The 20,976-nt window shown below is 42.3% G+C and overlaps 1 protein-coding gene and 1 non-coding gene across 2 annotated transcripts in view; one reads left to right on the forward strand and one right to left on the reverse strand.

The window, feature by feature from the left end:
- The window catches only part of LOC124619502 (short-chain dehydrogenase/reductase family 9C member 7-like), a 175,574-nt gene extending 155,371 nt beyond the window's left edge, over positions 1 to 20,203 (forward strand). Inside the window, exon 8 of the mRNA XM_047145939.1 lies at positions 19,753 to 20,203. Within this exon, the coding sequence (XP_047001895.1) occupies positions 19,753 to 19,911 (159 nt within the window). The 3' untranslated portion in view covers positions 19,912 to 20,203. The remainder of the gene's footprint in view (positions 1 to 19,752) is intronic.
- Trnas-cga lies at positions 3,277 to 3,351 on the reverse strand. The gene has a single exon. It is a non-coding gene; the product is annotated as a tRNA-Ser (tRNA).
- Positions 20,204 to 20,976: the final 773 nt, after the last annotated feature.

Consider the following 20,976-nt stretch of genomic DNA (forward strand, 5'->3'; position numbering starts at 1 on the left):
ATTCAGTTCAAAGTAAACTGAGATTCGTTTGTGAAATATTAAATTCATTTTCTCCTTCAGAGCTGGCGACCAAATCTTCGAATTTATAATTTTTTTGCAGGCGGATTGCCATAAGGTGAGTTTAAAACCAGTTTCCCTTGACTCTATGTACTGCTACAGTGATGATAGTACCAGTCGCAAAGACCACGGCTAAGGTAGGTAGTGCAGCGTACAAGTGAAGTGTATTTATATGTCTACAGCTACTAGAAATTGAACCCTCCTATCATCATTGTGCTTTGGACAGAAGTTTATTTCATTTTGATTGTCTTAAATATAAATTCCGCTAGAATACATAGGTCAAAAAGTTAATTCAAAAGTTGTTTAAAAGATATTTATTGAGGAAGTAATACTAGGTTTCTTAAATGCGGAGTATGGCGTCAATACCCTATCGGGTGTGGTGAGAAACAGTGGCATGGGGTGCTAACCGAAGGCTTTCGTAGCGAGGAAATGGGTCACACACCAGTAGCATCAAAAAACATGCGGGATGGCAGACGTTTTTGCATTCACAGATTGCGTCAGAGCAGTGATTTCCAGACGCCAAATTTCAATTTTGTGTTGTGCTCAAACATTGCTAAAAGCAAATATAACAAATGCAGAGATGTTTGTGCCTAACCTTTCGTTCTTAAACTTAGATTCCCAGCTATTGAATAATTAATGGTTCATTCTTACATGAATTTAGAGATCCTCCAGATCAGTTTCAGGTGTGCAAGCGACAGGTTTGGTCAGTAGTTTCCAAATGTTTTGTACATTATTTAGGCATGGAATGCACATTCCCAAATGTAATTTAAGATCTTTGACATTTATAAGAAATCTTTTATGATATTTTGATAGCACTCAATGACACCTACCTGCAGGCACTTAGTCTGTGAAAATCGCCCAAGGCATTGTCAAGATATTAACTTTCAGAGTTTATTTTAGGCACAAAACCTTTGACATTAAATAAATTAACAAGTACTTTTCCGATCGAGGGTGAGTTTTTACACACACACTCATCTTATTTTTGTCTTTGTAACTATGTCAAGGACTTCTCAATTACTCAGCAGGTTCAATTAATACAGGTTCAATTTATATTAAATGAAGTCCTAATCAGTATTTATGCTGGTTGCTCAATTCAGTCATGGCGGTTGCCTTCTCCACGTTTCTTGGCAGTTATCAGGGTGCCTACGTTTCCATGAAAACACACTAGAGCATGAATTTACCTGACCTTTCTTCTCTCCAAATATGGTAGTTCTCATACCAATCACTGAGGACCATAGGTGCTGTCATCTATTGATACGCCACAACACTCATACAGCTCTTTGAACTCAGCCTCGTTCTAGCCGCCATACCTCTTTTAGCGTCAAAACATGAACACCAGCCCAGCTGTAACGATTTCTCCCTTACAAGAAGATGTGCTCTCATAGCCGCGATTGCTTTTTACAGTGAGCTGTCATTCTTATAAGGATATATTCTCACAACACAAAGTGCTGACAAATCCATATAGTGGCGGAACTTAAAACTACACACCAGCAACGCCATCTGATAGCCAAATAGGTAACCTCAAGCTACGACAGCTTCGCCAAGTGGCTGACCAGCGAACTACAAGAGCCTACAATGACTCGATCTCCACCGCATGGCAACTCACTAAGCTATCGGTGTGTCGGACCCACCATACTTGCTCCGGACACTGCGAGAGGGTTGTACAAGCAATGATCACACGCACGGCACAGCGGACACACCAGGAACCGCGGTGTTGGCCGTCGAATGGCGCTAGCTGCGCAGCATTTGTGCACCGCCGCCGTCAGTGTCAGCCAGTTTGCCGTGGCATACGGAGCTCCATCGCAGTCTTTAACACTGGTAGCATGCCGCGACAGCGTGGACGTGAACCGTATGTGCAGTTGACGGACTTTGAGCGAGGGCGTATAGTGGGCATGCGGGAGGCCGGGTGGACGTACCGCCGAATTGCTCAACACGTGGGGCGTGAGGTCTCCACAGTACATCGATGTTGTCGCCAGTGGTCGGCGGAAGGTGCACGTGCCCGTCGACCTGGGACTGGACCGCAGCGACGCACGGATGCACGCCAAGACCGTAGGATCCTACGCAGTGCCGTAGGGGACCGCACCGCCACTTCCCAGCAAATTAGGGACACTGTTGCTCCTGGGGTATCGGCGAGGACCATTCGCAACCGTCTCCATGAAGCTGGGCTACGGTCCCGCACACCGTTAGGCTGTCTTCCGCTCACGCCCCAACATCGTGCAGCCCGCCTCCAGTGGTGTCGCGACAGGCGTAAATGGAGGGACGAATGGAGACGTGTCGTCTTCAGCGATGAGAGTCGCTTCTGCCTTGGTGCCAATGATGGTCGTATGCGTGTTTGGCGCCGTGCAGGTGAGCGCCGCAATCACGACTGCATACGACCGAGGCACACAGGGCCAACACCCGGCCTCATGGTGTGTGGAGCGATCTCCTACACTGGCCGTACACCACTGGTGATCGTCGAGGGGACACTGAATAGTGCACGGTACATCCAAACCGTCATCGAACCCATCGTTCTACCATTCCTAGACCGGCAAGGGAACTTGCTGTTCCAACAGGACAATGCACGTCCGCATGTATCCCGTGCCACCCAACGTGCTCTAGAAGGTGTAAGTCAACTACCCTGGCCAGCAAGATCTCCGGATCTTTCCCCCATTGAGCATGTTTGGGACTGGATGAAGCGTCATCTCACGCGGTCTGCACGTCCAGCACGAACGCTGGTCCAACTGAGGCGCCAGGTGGAAATGGCATGGCAAGCCGTTCCACAGGACTACATCCAGCATCTCTACGATCGTCTCCATGGGAGAATAGCAGCCTGCATTGCTGCGAAAGGTGGATATACACTGTACTAGTGCCGACATTGTGCATGCTCTGTTGCCTGTGTCTATGTGCCTGTGGTTCTGTCAGTGTGATCATGTGATGTATCTGACCCCAGGAATGTGTCAATAAAGTTTCCCCTTCCTGGGACAATGAATTCACGGTATTCTTATTTCAATTTCCAGGAGTGTACCTCCGGTGCACCAAGCAACTGGGATTGGAACTGCGGGCGGGCACTGCATTACAATGTGGTCAGCCAAAACACACAGTGGTATGCCCACCACCAAATGTCAAAACATTGTGACATCCACAAGTGTCAGTGAGTGAGTGAAGATGATCTCCAGAATGAGATTTTCACTCTGCAGCGGAGTGTGCGCTGATATGAAACTTCCTGGCAGATTAAAACTGTGCGCCCGACCGAGACTCGAACTCGGGACCTTTGCCTTTCGCGGGCAAGTGCTCTACCAACTGAGCTACCGAAGCACGACTCACGCCCGGTCCCACAGCTCCACTTCTACCAGTCTCCCGTCTCCTACCTTCCAAACTTTACAGAAGCTCTCCTGCGAACCTTACAGAACTAGCACTCCTGAAAGAATGGGTATTGCGGAGACATTGCTTAGCCACAACCTGGGGGATGTTTCCAGAATGAGATTTTCACTCTGCAGCGGAGTGTGCACTGCTATGAAACTTCCTGGCAGATTAAAACTGTGTGCCCGACCGAGACTCGAAGGAGAGCTTCTGTAAAGTTTGGAAGGTAGGAGACGAGATACTGGCAGAAGCGGAGCTGTGGGACCAAGCGTGAGTCGTGCTTCGGTAGCTCAGTTGGTAGAGCACTTGCTCGCGAAAGGCAAAGGTCCCGAGTTCGAGTCTCGGTCGGGCGCACAGTTTTAATCTGCCAGGAAGTTTCATATCAGCGCACACTCCGCTGCAGAGTGAAAATTTCATTCTGGAAACATCCCCCAGACTGTGGCTACGCCTTCTACATCTACATCTACATTTACACTCCGCAAGCCACCCAACGGTGTGTGGCGGAGGGCACTTTACGTGCCACTGTCATTACCTCCCTTTCCTGTTCCAGTCGCGTACGGTTCGCGGGAAGAACGACTGTCTGAAAGTCTCCGTGCGCGCTCTAATCTCACTAATTTTACATTGGTGATCTCCTCGGGAGTTATAAGTAAGGGGAAGCAATATATTCGATACCTCATCCAGAAACACACCCTCTCGAAACCTGGCGAGCAAGCTACACCGCGATGCAGAACGCCTCTCTTACAGAGTCTGCCACTTGAGTTTGCTAAACATTTCCGTAACGCTATCACGCTTACCAAATAACCCTGTGACGAAACGCGCCGGTCTTCTTTGGATCTTCTCTATCTTCTCCGTCAACTCGATCTGGTACGGATCCCACACTGATGAGCAATACTCAAGTATAGGTCGAACGAGTGTTTTGTAAGCCACCTCCTTTGTTGATGGACTACATTTTCTAAGCACTCTCCCAATGAATCTCAACCTGGTACCCGCCTTACCAACAATTAATTTTATATGATCATTCCACTTCAAATCGTTCCGCATGCATACTCCCAGATATTTTACAGAAGTAACTGCTACCAGTGTTTGTTCTGCTATCATATAATCATACAATAAAGGATCCTTCTTTCTATGTATTCGCAATACATTACATTTGTCTATGTTAAGGGACAGTTGCCACTCCCTGCACCAAGTGCCTATCCGCTGCAGATCTTCCTGCATTTCGCTACAATTTTCTAATGCTGCAACTTCTCTGTATACTACAGCATCATCCGCGAAAAGCCGCATGGAACTTCCGACAGTATCTACTAGGTCATTTATATATATTGTGAAAAGCAATGGTCCCATAACACTCCCCTGTGGCACGCCAGAGGTTACTTTAACGTCTGTAGACGTCTCTCCACTGATAACAACATGCTGTGTTCTGTTTGCTAAAAACTCTTCAATCCAGCCACACAGCTGGTCTGATATTCCGTAGGCTCTTACTTTGTTTATCAGGCGACAGTGCGGAACTGCATCGAACACCTTCCGGAAGTCAAGAAAAATAGCATCTACCTGGGAGCCTGTATCTAATATTTTCTGGGTCTCATGAACAAATAAAGCGAGTTGGGTCTCACACGATCGCTGTTTCCGGAATCCATGTTGATTCCTACATAGTAGATTCTGGGTTTCCAAAAACGACATGATACTCGAGCAAAAAACATGTTCTAAAATTCTACAACAGATCGACGTCAGAGATATAGGTCTATCGTTTTGCGCATCTGCTCGACGACCCTTCTTGAAGACTGGGACTACCTGTGCTCTTTTCCAATCATTTGGAACCCTCCGTTCCTCTAGAGACTTGCGGTACACGGCTGTTAGAAGGGGGGCAAGTTCTTTCGCGTACTCTGTGTAGAATCGAATTGGTATCCCGTCAGGTCCAGTGGACTTTCCTCTGTTGAGTGATTCCAGTTGCTTTTCTATTCCTTGGACACTTATTTCGATGTCAGCCATTTTTCCGTTTGTGCGAGGGTTTAGAGAAGGAACTGCAGTGCGGTCTTCCTCTGTGAAACAGCTTTGGAAAAAGGTGTTTAGTATTTCAGCTTTACGCGTGTCATCCTCTGTTTCAATGCCATCATCATCCCAGTGTGTCTGGATATGCTGTTTCGAGCCACTTACTGATTTAACGTAAGACCAGAACTTCCTAGGATTTTCTGTCAAATCGGTATATAGAATTTTACTTTCGAATTCACTGAACGCTTCATGCATAGCCCTCGTTACGCTAACTGTGACATCGTTTAGCTTCTGTTTGTCTGGGAGGTTTTGGCTGCGTTCAAACTTGGAGTGAAGCTCTCTTTGCTTTCGCAGTAGTTTCCTAACTTTGTTGTTGTACCACGGTGGGTTTTTCCCGTCCCTCACAGTTTTACTCGGCACGTACCTGTCTAAAACGCATTTTACGATTGCCTTGAACTTTTTCCATAAACACTCAACGTTGTCAGTGTCGGAACAGAAATTTTCGTTTTGATCTGTTAGGTAGTCTGAAATCTGCCTTCTATTACTCTTGCTAAACAGATAAACCTTCCTCCCTTTTTTTAATATTCCTATTAACTTCCATATTCAGAGATGCTGCAACGGCCTTATGATCACTGATTCCCTGTTCTGCACATACAGATTGTCTCCGCAATATCCATTCTTTCAGGAGTGCTAGTTCTGCAAGGTTCGCAGGAGAGCTTCTGTAAGTTTGGAAGGTAGGAGACGAGATACTGGCAGAAGTGGAGCTGTGGTACCGGGCGTGAGTCGTGCTTAGGTAGCTCAGTTGGTAGAGCACTTGCCCGCGAAAGGCTAAGGTCCCGAGTTCGAATCTCGGTCGGGCGCACAATTTTAATCTGCCAGGAAGTTTGAAGATGATCTGCTGGTGCAATAGCAACTTATATTACAAGGCATTCCAACATATGGCATTATAAATGACGTTTTCCATTTTTCTCATAGTTTGCTCTGAAGTACAGTATGCTTCTGGGTGCATTTTTACACTACTAAGTAGTGACGATAGTAAGTAGCAACAATTCAAATGCATTATTTATTTGGAATTACAGGTTTGTCTGGTTATTGATTTATGATGTATATTTGTGAATGTGTACGTCAGCATCTGATCTTGGTAGGCTTGTAAGGATTACTTTATTCATTGGTGAGAGCTATTATGCCAGTTTGGATTAACTGAAGCAGACAGTAAGGGCTTAATTAGTTGTTAATTACGAAGAGTTGTTTGGGTTACCAAGGGGTTCTTGTCAACACATTTTAAATAACAAGGATATCTCCTCAATCAAAACAAGTGACTGAGGTTATTATATCTGGAAAAATGGAGGAAACTCTGGAAGAAAGAGCTGATTCAGGAATCAGTAGTTGTGGACTATCAGTTGCCCACCCTTTGGGCCATTCATACCAACGAAGACAATGAGGTGTAAGTCAGATACAAAACTATAGATGTGGTACAGTTCAGTGAATAATGGAGAAGTTAATCGTCCATGCATCCAAAGGAAATGTAGAACCAAAGAGAGCACAGAGGTGATATCAAAAGAAAACGTAGAGAAGGTACCACAAGTAAACATGGAGCACATAGAGAAATTACCTCAAGTGGCTAAAGAAATGTTGAAGAAAGAGCTGCAGGAACGTCAAGGAAGAATGAAGAGAATCCTTGAAGTAAGAGATGCCAAATTGCAGGAGAGTCTGGCTCAACTTCATAAAGATATGAATAGGATTAGAGTTGGCACTTCAGGAAAAGCTGAGAGAATATTAAGGAAGCTAAAGCTGCACTACAAGAAAAAAAATCAAGAAGTTGACACATCATGTCCAACAGATTAAAATTGTGACAGAGACAGAACAAGAATGCAAGATCGCTATTAAAGAACTGGGCACTAAACAAACTGAACTGCGGATTTCAGAAAAGAAACGGTAGTACTCAGGAATAGGATTATTAGTGATCAAGCAAGAGATTAAGAATTTGCAGCAAGAAATACAACAACTTGATAATGAAACTGAACACATTGATAGGAAAATTAGTAATTCAACCTTGATGAAAGATAATTTTGTTAGAATAATGAACACTGGTAACCGGTACACCCAGGTTAATACAGAACGGAAGTAAAATCAGAAGAGGAATTGTACGCTATGATATTTACAAAGCGATTAAAAGGAATTTTCCCAGCACACTTTAAAGATGCAGACAAAATACAATTCCCAATAGAAAGAATGAAAGGAGAAGCTCACACCTGGTAAGTTAAGAAGAGAAATGTAGTTAGTAATTACAGTCAATTCGAAGGGGAATTTCTGAAGGAATACTGGTCTGAGAGTTATCAATGTGTGCCACTTGAAGACTTACTACATCGCAAATCGCTTAACACTTGAATGTGCACCGCGGGAGAATCTGATGAGCATTTATGAGAACTGAATGAAACCTTACAGCAACCATTAAATGACGACACAGTGATATCTGCAATAAAGAGACGATTTAGTTTAAGGATGCAGGACAATGTAAGCACATTATTAAGGACAGAGATACATTAATTCAAGTGCTGGAACAGTTAGAATCAAGTCGCTCACAGGAAAACAGTCAAGCAAACCCAGGAAAGAAACAATTATCACCAAAATCAATGTTGTAACCGGTCATATCGTAGGTGACGAGGTAGTAGTCATCAATATACGAACCACGGAAAGGGCCATCAAGATTATCATGATCAGACGAGAGAACATGGTCCAAAGGATTATCTAGATGAGAAGACAGACAAAGGAATGATGTAATATAAAGTGGTAAGTATTAGGAAACCAGCACCTCTTTTTTTGCTATACCAACTGTTGACTGCTACATTCCCCGCTGAGTGACACTTTACTTTTTGTTTTAAGTCTTACTCCTCTCACATGTTTACTATCCACAGCCTACGAAAATTGTAGAAATTACTAGGTACATTTAATCAATTGTTGTCCAAATATTTCAATCAGGAACTGTGTGATAAAACCGGTTGCACCATAATACACCACACACGTATGAAACTAATGTCAGCGTAGTAGTTGAAATATCTAAGAAACAATGGTGTGTGTGAATTATCCAGTGTCATGAAATCATAGAAACAGCATCAAAAAGCGTAATGATAAGTATCGTAACTGAGAGAAAACATCTATCAAAACAGTGATTGAAGCTGCTCAGTATCAGTAAAGAATTCTATATAGTCTTATAGATTTGTTTGGTAGGTTGTGAAAGAACAGAGAAACTATTAAGAATTAGCATGACGTAACAGCTGATTGTGACAAACTGAAGAAAGTGGAAAATGATCTATAGATGAGGAGCTATTTGTTTGGATAATTGATGTGAGATATAAGAATGATTAGCATAATATATTAATGATGTGCAGAAGTTAAGGAGCATGAAAGAACTTCATCTTCAGTTTTATGTGAAGTTCACAAGAGACAAAACAAAAGGCAAAGCTTACATCTGGGGAGTTAAGACGACAGAAGTAGTTAGTAATTACAGCCAATTCGAAGGAGAATTTCTGAAGGAATACTGCTCTGAGAGCTACCAACGTGCAGTACTTGAAGACTTACTACAGTGCAAATCACTTAATTAACACTTGAAAGGCTACCTTGAGAGAATTTGCTGAGCATTTATGAGAACTGAATGAGACCTTACAGCAATCATTAAACAACGACATAGTAATGAAAGTCTCTTTGGGTTTGCTGCCGGATCCTAAAATCAACTTGACTCGATATTTCGGCGATCCAACTGGTCGCCATCTTCAGAAAAATGCTGCTTCTGCTGATGAGTCCCGCTGAGAACTGACGCCAGGTTGCAAATCGACGTCCTATATAGGCCACCGTTCAGTACACGGCGCATGCGCCGCCCATCACGGTTTCTGCCTTCCAAAACAGGGAGGTGGCGCCGCCCTCAGTGAAACATTGCAGGCAACGATATATCGCAATCAAGGACGCACCAAAGAACGTTCAGTTTTGATGCGAGATTATACAGGATTCCACGTTTTGCTAAGAGGAAACCCATTGTCTCTGTTGATTAAATTATCAGCCAACCTAATTTCAATCGCCTCTTTATAGACACTGTTCCAAAAACCGGAAATGTTGGCAACCACAACAGTTTCCTCAAATTTCATTTTGTATCCCTCATTTAGGCAGTGTTCTGCTACCGGCGATTTTTCCGGCTGTTGTAGCCTCGTATGTCGGCGATGTTCCGCACACCTGTCATGCACTGTGCGAACAGAACGGCCAACGTAAGCTTTCCCACATTGACACGCGCCAGCGAAACCACCAGTCATACCTATACCTTTTTATGGAGAAAATCAGTCTTAAAACTAGACGTGCCATTACAGGTGCCATTACAAGCGCTACCAACCTCATCGAAAGAACATATTAAACATAATGACATGTTAAGTAGTTTGCAAGTCGGGTGATGCTGAGGGTATTAGATTAGGAAATGAGACACTTAAAGTAGTAAAGGAGTTTTGCTATTTGGGGAGCAAAATAACTGATGATGGTCGAAGTAGAGAGGATATAAAATGTAGACTGGCAATGGCAAGGAAAGCGTTTCTGAAGAAGAGAAATTTGTTAACATCGAGTATAGATTTAAGTGTCAGGAAGTCATTTCTGAAAGTATTTGTATGGAATGTAGCCATGTATGGAAGTGAAACATGGACGATAAATAGTTTGGACAAGAAGAGAATAGAAGCTTTCGAAATGTGGTGCTACAGAAGAATGCTGAAGATTAGATGGGTAGATCACATAACTAATGAGGAAGTATTGAATAGGATTGGGGAGAAGTTTGTGGCACAACTTGACCAGAAGAAGGGATCGGTTGGTAGGACATGTTCTGAGGCATCAAGGGATCACCAATTTAGTATTGGAGGGCAGCGTGGAGGGTAAAAATCGTAGAGGGAGACCAAGAGATGAATACACCAAGCAGATTCAGAAGGATGTAGGTTGCAGTAGGTTCTGGGAGATGAAGAGGCTTGCACAGGATAGAGTAGCATGGAGAGCTGCATCAAACCAGTCTCAGGACTGAAGACCACAACAACAACAACAACAAGTAGTTTGCTCACAAGTATAAATTAAATAACTACATATTTCATTTTCAGTAATTAGTTTTCAGTCTTTTCTCACTGTGCCCTCGAATATTTATTCTACACACATATGTGGCACACGTGTCTTAAGGAAATGTACTGCTGTTTTCACTACTCCAATCTAAACACAGTCATCTGTAACGACATTTAAACTATGGGCGGAACTACGTACAATTCTAAATAGTTAATTAAAACTGAGTGTCAACATACAAAATATATAATCCTAATGTTGCACGTGGAGCATGTGCACGTTTGTCAGTCCATACTGCCATGCTGATAGTGTATCTTTCCTGAATTATTAATTAGCTGAATTCAATTAAATTCCTGATTAAAGTGCTTCTCACTGGTTGATTAAGAATAATTAAATATGCAGATAGCTCAATCGACATTTATCAATGAGTTTTTTAATCTCTCTTGTAGGCACATAAAAACCATTGTTATCAAATATTCAGTGAAAATCAGTTACAGAAACCTTCTCAGATTTATAACTAATTACACATACCACTTTCGTATATACTAGCTGAATCGTCTCTTTCTCTCTCTCTCCTCTTAAGCATGGTGTATCATATTTCACAGTTAATACTATGATTTGCATTCCACTCACGCAAATGTAAATACAACTGTATAGTCCTTTGTGGATGTTGCGCTGACAGGTCACCGTGGTCTTAGTGCTTTTCTGTGAACTATCAATGTCATGCCAACCAGCCACTGCTCTGTGGCATTCATGAACCAAATACCACACACGACCAAAGCCCATCACCTCTGATCTCTTTGTAGTATGTCATGTCATAACATTCAGAAATTACTTTTATGTACGCCAGTGGACACCAGATGTCAAGAACAAGGGAGGCACACCAAGCTGAGACACGCAATTAAATTAGTCATATCCGAGCACTGTCTGGGACTTAAGTATATCACGATCTATGAAAAACGAGTGTTCAACACAGACCCCTAGATACTGGGACAGTGTTATAAGAGAGTCAACAGAATTTTACAAAATACATCACATTGTGCTGTATGTACTGACAGATAGACAGCACAGGGTAATGAATTTTGTAAAATTCGTACATGCTGTTGACCAGCGCCTAAACAAGATGTTCAAAGTCAACAGAGATAGAGGTGATTGAAAACCTCAAGAATCGTGACACTGGGTACCAACTCTGCAAAGCCTGAGGTCCTGTACTGGAGTTGCTAAAAAAAACAAGCAAAGGAAGAAACGAGAATGACATGGGGAACGAATCCGAGACAAAGCGCCAGGTGCACTGTACCCAACACAGAACGCAAGATTTCAGTCAGCCGCATCGGTCTGGAAAAGGAAGGCCAGCTCGCGGTGTGGCACAATGGACCGAAGATAGAACGTCGCAGGACGTTTCTAGTGGCAACGGACTGCAATCGGAGCTCGTAGAACTGACCTTGGGGGCGCATTTTACCGAAAACGGAACGCCAGTTCGAGGCCAGTTGTTCCTGACCCAGTATGCTTCCAGAGGTAAGGGACTGCAGACAGAAAGACGAGAACCGATCATGGAGAAGGAAGGAATTAAGTATAAATATTGGACCTGCTGAACACTCTCAGGTATCAAGCAATAAAGACAACGGGACATGTTGTCGAAATGTTGTGCATGGACTACACTGATACTGAGCAGAAAACCCGGCGTGCCAAACTGTCAACAGATCGCCAGTAGAGCCCGAAGAATTGTTGTATCAAGAGATTCTATGAGGAGGAGATGTACCGAAATATCAAAAAGCTGGACAAACTTAGACATACGGAAGGGAGGATGTTATGTCTCTCACCTTCCTTCTGAGATTTAGGGATGGAGACCTACTGCCAATTTTCGCCGGGATCAAGCATCATATCAATGAGATAAAACGTCAGGCGAGTATGGCGCTTGTAAAGGAAAGGATTGGAGACATACACCACAGGTTGGTTGTGGTGGCCAGAGGACTTTTACATCTTCACGTGTACTTGACAACCTTCGTAACAGGTAAGCATTGGGACTGAATAGACAGTGCCTCTTGGTTCACACCAGAGTGCTCCAGGAAGAATGTCTCTTTGTGCCAGTCTGTGAAGTTTGACTATATATGCAACAAAATACACCAGTTAGAGATCACTCGCACGTTGAGTAACCTAAAGTGCAAGAAGCTCGATGACACCACCTTCAAGGCACTCAGCAGGGACCTAAATTTTACAACTACTCCTAGGAATGTGCATATTTCGTGTTTGATCAGTCCAATGGAGCAAGCAGTCAACACATTTCACCAAACGTGGCAGAATAATTCAGCCAGGAGACATGCAAATCGATCACCAAGCCGAACTGCAAGATTTTTTCAGTTATAACATGTGTTGGAAGTATTTGAGCTATAGCTGTAGTACGTCCAATGGCTTCTACAGATATCGTGGTGACCCTTTGTTAACCGACGTAGTCAGAGACATGACGAGCTCGTAAATTATTACCACCACAGTTTTCGACGACAGCGCATATTTCAAAGCAAGAAATGTATTGCATCCAATTTTCTTACTATTATATGAGGAAATTAAAGTCAATATGCGATTGCAGTCTTTCTCGGCGTATTCCAACGATGAATTCTTCTCGGGTTATAAGCCGAGTGGTGGCGTCGTCTTGTCGCAACGTTTCGATGATAACCCGAGAAGAATTCATCAGCTTTTTCGTTGTTTAAAGCTAAAGGCTATAATGTTTTGCGTTCTCTGTAGGCTCTTACGTTAATTAAACTACAATCATTTACTTATCCTGCATTCCTGATCATTACATATTTAATATTTTGTGTGGAATATACGATTTCAAAGATCGTATCTGATTAATACATCACTGTGTCACAGTTCTAAATAGATATTAAGTATTCACTATCTAGAGAAGCTATTTTGTCTTAAGCAGATGACTGTGGTTGCGTTTTCACTTGTAAATGGTAATTCACTTGACTTTAACGTACAGTTTCTTCATTATTAGTTCAGTAATTATTCAGTCTTAAAATTTTCAAATATAGTGGTCACAAATCTATGTATTAACTGTACAGCTTGCATCCAGCTTGTTTTCAAGTAAACTCGGTAAGTAAAATATTTGACTTCAGAATTTCAAAGTAAAGTTAAGAAACATCAAATGGTTCAAATGGCTCTGAGCGCTATGGGACTTAACAGCTGTGGTCATCAGTCCCCTAGAACTTAGAACTAGTTAAACCTAACTAACCTAAGGACATCACACACATCCATGCCCGAGGCAGGATTCGAACCTGCGACCGTAGCAGTCGCGCGGTTCCGGACTGCGCGCCTAGATCCGCGAGACCACCGCGGCCGGCTAAGAAACATCAAACAAAATTTTGCTCGTCCAGGAACGGCGACCGTTTCTAGTAGGATAACATTTATTGCAGAGGGATTGTATGATAATTGAACACCAGATCTCAAGCAATCTTTTGACAACGGTACTGTTGTTCGTTGGATGGCACCAAATTATCTAAAGGATGAATAAGTTAAGAGAGTGTAGTGAAATATTTATGTATGTGTTAGAAATCATGATCGTGCACAACATCCCATCTATTCTTTGGAAATAAATAGTCGATTGAATAAAAATTAATAAATTCAGTTTGAGTAAAATCACGGTCAATAGTTAGTCTAAACTTTGTTTAAAAATATGGTAGTACGATATAGAATAAAAGCTTACACTCAGCTAAGTGAATAAGAGATACAGTTGTGCAAACGGTTCGTGGTAAAGACAGAATTTTACGTGACGCCACGCAGCCAAGGTCACAGGCGCGAGAACGGCCGCAATACCGGTAGGTTTTGAGTGTAACGGACAGCTAGTCAGCTTTGTGCACCATGCGCGATAAAAATCGGTTAGGAGGGGCATCTAAGCACAATAATAAGTCAAAGAAAGGTTACACGCGTCATTAAGTGATAGTAAAATCAAACACTGTTGTGAAAACATTTGGTTCGATTACATGCGGTTTGTTGCGCCAAAATGCGGTAAATCGCGAATGCGTGGTTTGTTTGTGGACTGCAGCAGCGGAACTCAACAAGAAGAAGAACCGAGATTACGGACTTGGGGAACGAACGCCAGACTTAGGACCGGGTGCACCGTAACCAGAAGAGCTGTCAGGCGCATCGGATCGTAAGCGGAATGCAAGCTCATGGCTAGGTGCTCCTACTGAAGGCGGACAACTCTGGACCGGCCCCTACAACCGGCGGCAGAAAGAGAGCCGTTGCTGACGTAAGCGTGTCGGGACGTACATGGACGAATGAGGCCTCCAAGTGCACTAGCCCCCCCCCCCCCCCCCCTCCACTCCCAACATAAAGTATGGATCTCGTTCTGCGCCAACTGCCAAGGAGAACAGCGCGCGCCGCACAACACTGAAACCTGCTTTCCTACTACTCCACAATATAACAGTTCGCGATAAAAGGCACATCACTTCTCAAGAATGTCAACTAAGCAGTCCGCGTTGCGTCTCGAAAAGAGGCCCGTTAACACATTTGTGACTGCACTATTCCACTGTCGTAGCCTTTATAATATTGCGTGGAAAATCGATCAGATGCATTTAAATAGCTTTTGTCCATTATTTTTACTGTTCACAATACACTGAAAAACAGTTTAATAAATGTCCGCAGTAACAAATTCACCGTCCACGCCTGTCCACGGCACAACAACCTACCTTCCATAATTGCTGTCATCGCACTGTTATGTTAAACTCGTAACGTATCAATACGAACCTAGACTCTCACTCTCGAAGAGTATTTATAACAATCAAATCTTATTTAAACATTTCGGTGTAAGCATGTAATATTCGCGCAAACAAAGCTGACACTCTGCGCAGTAGCTGGGGGAGCGATGTAAATGGGAAATGCCATTACGCTCGCTCCCATCAGCCACCACGTCGAGTGTCAACTTCGTTTGCACATGTAGAAATGATTTCAAAATTAAAAAAAAAAAAAATTAAATAAGGTAGCAGTTACAGCAGTTAATATGCAGTGTCTGACCGTAAACACAAGGTGTGATGGCCGGCCAGAGTGGCCGTGCGGTTCCAGGCCCTACAGTGTGGAACCGAGCGACCGCTACGGTCGCATGTTCGAATCCTGCCTCGGGCATGGATGTGTGTGATGTCCTTAGGTTAGTTAGGTTTAATTAGTTCTAAGTTCTAGGCGACTGATGACCTCAGAAGTTAAGTCGCATAGTGCTCAGAGCCATTTGAACCATTTTTGAACAAGGTGTGATGAATTATGTTAACAGAATCTTCCGTCGGTTCTTGGTAGAACAACATTATAATAAATGAAAAGCACCAGTTTGCCTTTGTTCTACAATATTGCTTTTATTTTGTCAACCGGTTTTCGGCTTACAAGGCCATATTTGGACATTTACTGAGTATTGTCACCAAAGCCGTTACAGTGTTTGCAAACAACATTGGAACAGAAGTAACACGTCTAGACTGAAGCAGAAACGTACAGTCGGTAACATCTTTGGCAGTGTGGTGGTAATGCAATGAAGAAGTAGTTACATTGATAATTGTTTCTTCCTTTATGTGGTTTGTATATCACTCTCCATGTTTTATACCTCCTGATGTAGCCTTTTCAAGTAAGAATTTTATTTTATTTTATTAGTTTTGTTTATTAATAGAAACTGTTATGTAGGCATGCTGTTCCTATTTTGTGCTAACGTTTTTCCTGTCTACTCCATTTTTATTTATTTACTCTTTAGGTTTTTACTTCTTCATTGCATTACCACCACACTGTCAAATATGTTAGTCACTGTATGTTTCTGCTTCAGTCTAGATGTGTTACTTCTCTTCCAATGTTGTTTGCAAACATCGTAACTTCTTTGGTGACAATACTCAGTAAATTTATGAAGACGGTCCTTGTAAGTCGAAAACCGGTTAACACAATAAAAGTAATATTGTAGAACAAAAGCAAACTGGTGCTTTTCATTTATTGTGATGAATTATATAAGAGATAAATATTAGTATACGAATTAAATATCAATGTACCTGTGTATAGGTAGCTTCATAGTACTAGAATCACAACCTCTGCCGATGGTAAAAGCGATGGAGTACAGGGTGCTTAAGGAAGACTCCTTCAGTTTCACCAGTCCAATACTTCTATATAAACGGAGGTACAAACTTGCAGTTTCATTTATTTAGTGTATGACACACATCGTATTTTAAGATATTTAAAGAACAAAAAAGGGCAAGTGAGATATACATTTTATATGCTAAGATACAATGCTCCAATCCACTCAAGACATGCAGGTGTTGGAATGAAGAACACAATTAGATTACCAAGGTATACTCTCAGCTCACATTCTTTGTCAATGTGATGGCTGGATTGTCTTGGAGCACCACAGTTGTGGCTTGATATAGAAAGTTTTCGACACTTCTACAGATTTCCTGAACACATATCGTGTCCAGGGCAAATACATTTAAATTTTTTCATAAATGCTGGGGAATTTAAAAATCACGTAATTACTGATGGGTCTGTTAGGTTACTTAGATAGTGTGACGTAATCTGTCAAAATTGCTGGCCCTTTAAACTTGATGGTGCATTAGTTTTTCCAAAGTATTCAGAGACACGTACATACTGAACTCTCCCCATGAGATCCATGTTTTTGGGACTCTGAAGGAAGACATTCGCGGCCGTCAATTTGCGTCATACAAGGAGGTGCACGCCTGGATTCAATCATTGTCCCAAAGGCAGCTAGCTGTAAATATTTTTTCATGAAGGCATCGACAGTCATGTCTCACAGAAGCATACATGTATTATAGTCTGCATAGGATACGGTGGCCGATGCGCAGTGACCAGTTTTCGTCCAAAGCGCTGGGCGAGTTCATTCGTCTGTTCGGAAGGGGAGGCCAGCAGTGTTCGTCCCCTTTCGACAGGTCGGCTATGAAAGAATCGAGGCGCATTCCCTGCCAACTTGCTCAAACGATTTTACGGAAACTATTCTGTAAAAAATATCATTTTTGCGTCACTTATAGCTTTGTACATCAGCTTCATGATGACATGCACATCATGTTGTTAATGGTCATAGTTATTGTGACATTTGCGTGTAAGACATTGCGCGAAATTCGAAAACGTTAGCTATTAAAAAAAGGGGTCGCTATAATTTTGCGTTTGATACATATTACGTAATATGTTGGCAGCAATGAAATTTAGTTAACATGTGAAATTTTCATTTAGACTTAGGTGAAGTTCCATCAGCCAAAAATCTCGAAAATTGATCTAATGTAACACACTCATTTGTGATCGCCTGCGCCAGCGATAAACCAGGAATAAAATATCTATAACATTCCAAATATTTCAAAAACGGTTTGAGATATCAAAACGAGATTGTGGCAAATAATATCATGCAAAGAGGTGAGTATTTTGCCATATCGTTTTTGTGCGGAACTTCTGTATCTACCATGTTATTCCACTAACTAGAGACTTTCAGGGTGAAAAAATGCAATTTCTAAGGGCCATCGATAACTGGTGAAACGAGAAATACTATGAGTTTTGTAACAACATGAGTGAAAACATTGCACGTTTACTTTCGTACCGATAATGTGCTTCTTCATAAGCTATTGACCTTTCTTTTCCTCAGTTCCTCACTTAATTAATTTAATAAACCACTGTTAAAGGATCCTCTCGCAATTGTGTCTGCACAACCTGTTAGGTGACACTTTGTAAACTTCGCTGTGTTTTGGCAAAAAAGCAAAAACATGGCTCTGAGAACTATGAGACTTACCTTGTAAGATCATCAGTCCCATAGAACTTAGAACTAGTTAAACCTAACTAACCTAAGGACATCACACACATCCATGCAGGCAGGCAGGATTCGAACCTGCGACCGTAGCGGTGGCGCGGTTCCAGACTGTAGCGCCTAGAACCGCTCGGCCACTCCGGCCGGGGCAAAAAAGCAACTCATTGCTTTCGTTGCATTTTCGGCGGAATTCTTTTTAGGTAGTAATCAAAGCACAGGTGACATATCTTTTTGAATGGTCGCCATATAAGTGTGGACGTGGAGGGGGCTCCAATTAATGTTACAAAAAATGTGAGCCTAGGCTTCAGTTAAGAACAGCACTTCCCCTCCAACATTGGCATTTCCCCTACAGCGCCTGTCCGTAACCCCCCCCCCCCCCCCCCACTGCAACTTTCCCCACGCATGCCTTGCTGATTGTGCATCTGCTGGTCACATAGTTCTGTGCGCACACTACTAACAGATGCGGCGATTACATATAAAATAATAAATGGTTTACTTAGTCGTTTCCATCCGTCTCGTTCTCATTTGACTCCTCCTTACATTTTCTTACCTACCTCTGGATTACCTCTTTTGGTAGAGTGCATTTTCTCAAAAAGGACATTTCTTCGCCGTTTCTATACAATGCCTTCATCTCGGAGGAAGTATTTCTACGTCTACATCCTGCTCTTCTAACCACTATTAAGTTCATGGCAGATTGTATTTCCCACTGCTCCAGTTATTAGGGCTACCACTGCTTTCCATACTGTATCATAGATGGATTGTGAAAAGACTGATCGTTGAAATAGCTCTGTGGGAGCTGTAATTAATCTAATCTTGTTCTCAAAATGCCTATGCGTGAAATGTAGCAGCTTGTAGTATATACCTAGATTCACAATTTAAAGCCTTTGTTAAGTAGGCTTTCTTGGGATTATTTACATACATCTTTAAATGTCCACCTGTTCAGTTTCTTCGGCTTCTCTTTGACACTCCTCCACGGATCAAACAAACCTGTGGCCATTCGCCCTGCCCTTCTCTGTTACGTTCAATATCTCCTGTTATTCCTCTTTGGTATGGGTCCCACACGCTTGAGCAATAGTCGAAGACAAGTGGCAAGAGTAATTTGTAAGCAACCTCATTTGTACAATGCAGTACCCTAGTATTCTACCTATGAACTGAGGTCTGCCAAGGGCCTCGTCTACGACTGAGCCGATGTGATAGTTCCACTTCGCATCCTAACATAGTGTTACTCCCAGGTATTTGTATGAATTGGCCGATTACATTTGTGTCTCGTTGATTCTGTAGCCATAGGATACTAGGTTTTTTTTTTTTTTGCGAAGTGTACAGTTTTCCAATCACGAACGTTTAAGTATGTTGCCAATTTTTCACTACAAAATACTGTGTCACATTTTTTCAGTCTTTATAATGAATAAACTTAAGAACTATGTGAAATTTTAATTTCGAACGCCTTAGGAACATGGGTAGTGCTACATAGTCACTGTATAAGGTACTGTTCGAAATGTTCAATAACTCTTGCCTTGTTTTATTTGTTTCAGGTGTGGCGGATTCCTGGTCTGTGGGAGCGAGTATTTTACGTGATACTGCCGCAGCTACCATATTACATAAGAGATTTCACTAATTACCTCGCTTTCCAGTGGGGTAACACTGTGTCGCCATACCCAAAAAGCACGGAGAAACAGAACGGGACACACTGAAATTACTGGCGAGAAAGCTGTTCTGTTCTCTGGCATCTCTGATAGCTTTTTTTCTGTATCGTTTGCTCCGTTGTCAAAGACCCTTCTCTGTAGAAGGCAATAACATGAACAATAAAATTGTGGTCAGCTAACAGTAATCTAGGTGAATATTCCACATAGTGGCGAGTAGTAGTTACCTGAGCAAAGATATTATACGCAAAGGACGAGGTGCCTAAATCTGTCACTTCAAATGACGTTTGAGTAAAAGATATTTGTAAAATCTGTTCATGTGAAAGAACAGTTATCAATGGCTTACGAAATAAAGACCAGTGCATTTCACAACTTGAGTAATCGCAAGACAGAGATATTAACTATGTTTCTCAAATGGAACTTGTATTCTTAGGCGTCAGAAAAGTACTTATCTTAGAGACAAATTCAGTGATCTAATGTTTTAGGTCTGACGACTTTCTTTTTTTTTCTCCTCCATCGGTCTCCTACTGGTTCGACGCCGTAAACCACAGATTCCTCTTCTCTTCATCCCAGAGTAGCTAGCGCTTGCACCCCAAACGTCCTCAGTTATTTATTGGAAGTGTTTCAGTGTCTGTCTTTTCCTGCAGTTTCTACCCTCTACAAGTCTACAGCATTTTCTGGTACAAGAGAAGTTCTTTCCTGCCATCTTAACAAATGTCTTACGAAATTTCGATCACTTACTTTCTTTGCTGAATGCGAAAATATTTTATCTTCGCCGACCTACACAGGAAGAAATGACCATCTCAATAAAATTAGAGACATCACAGCTCGTACAGAAAGTTTCAAGTTTTTAAACAGGGCCGCGCTTTAGCGATTGTGCACGCAAGAGCTTAAATGGATTGGAAATAACAGCCAACCACTTGCTAAATACAGATTTATTAAACTTCAACCACGGTTTCGACAGTTTCAAAACTGTCTTCTTCAGAAGCTATTGCACGTAGAATCACATTATCTATAGACAATGTGGGAGTCGTTGACTTTCTGACATGTGTGACACTAGTGCTGCTCCATCTTCCTACCGCAGTTGCTCGAGGACGCTCTGTGTGTGCCAAGCAA

The sequence above is a fragment of the Schistocerca americana genome, chromosome 1 (genome assembly GCF_021461395.2).
Source record: "Schistocerca americana isolate TAMUIC-IGC-003095 chromosome 1, iqSchAmer2.1, whole genome shotgun sequence".
Lineage (NCBI taxonomy): Eukaryota > Metazoa > Arthropoda > Insecta > Orthoptera > Acrididae > Schistocerca > Schistocerca americana.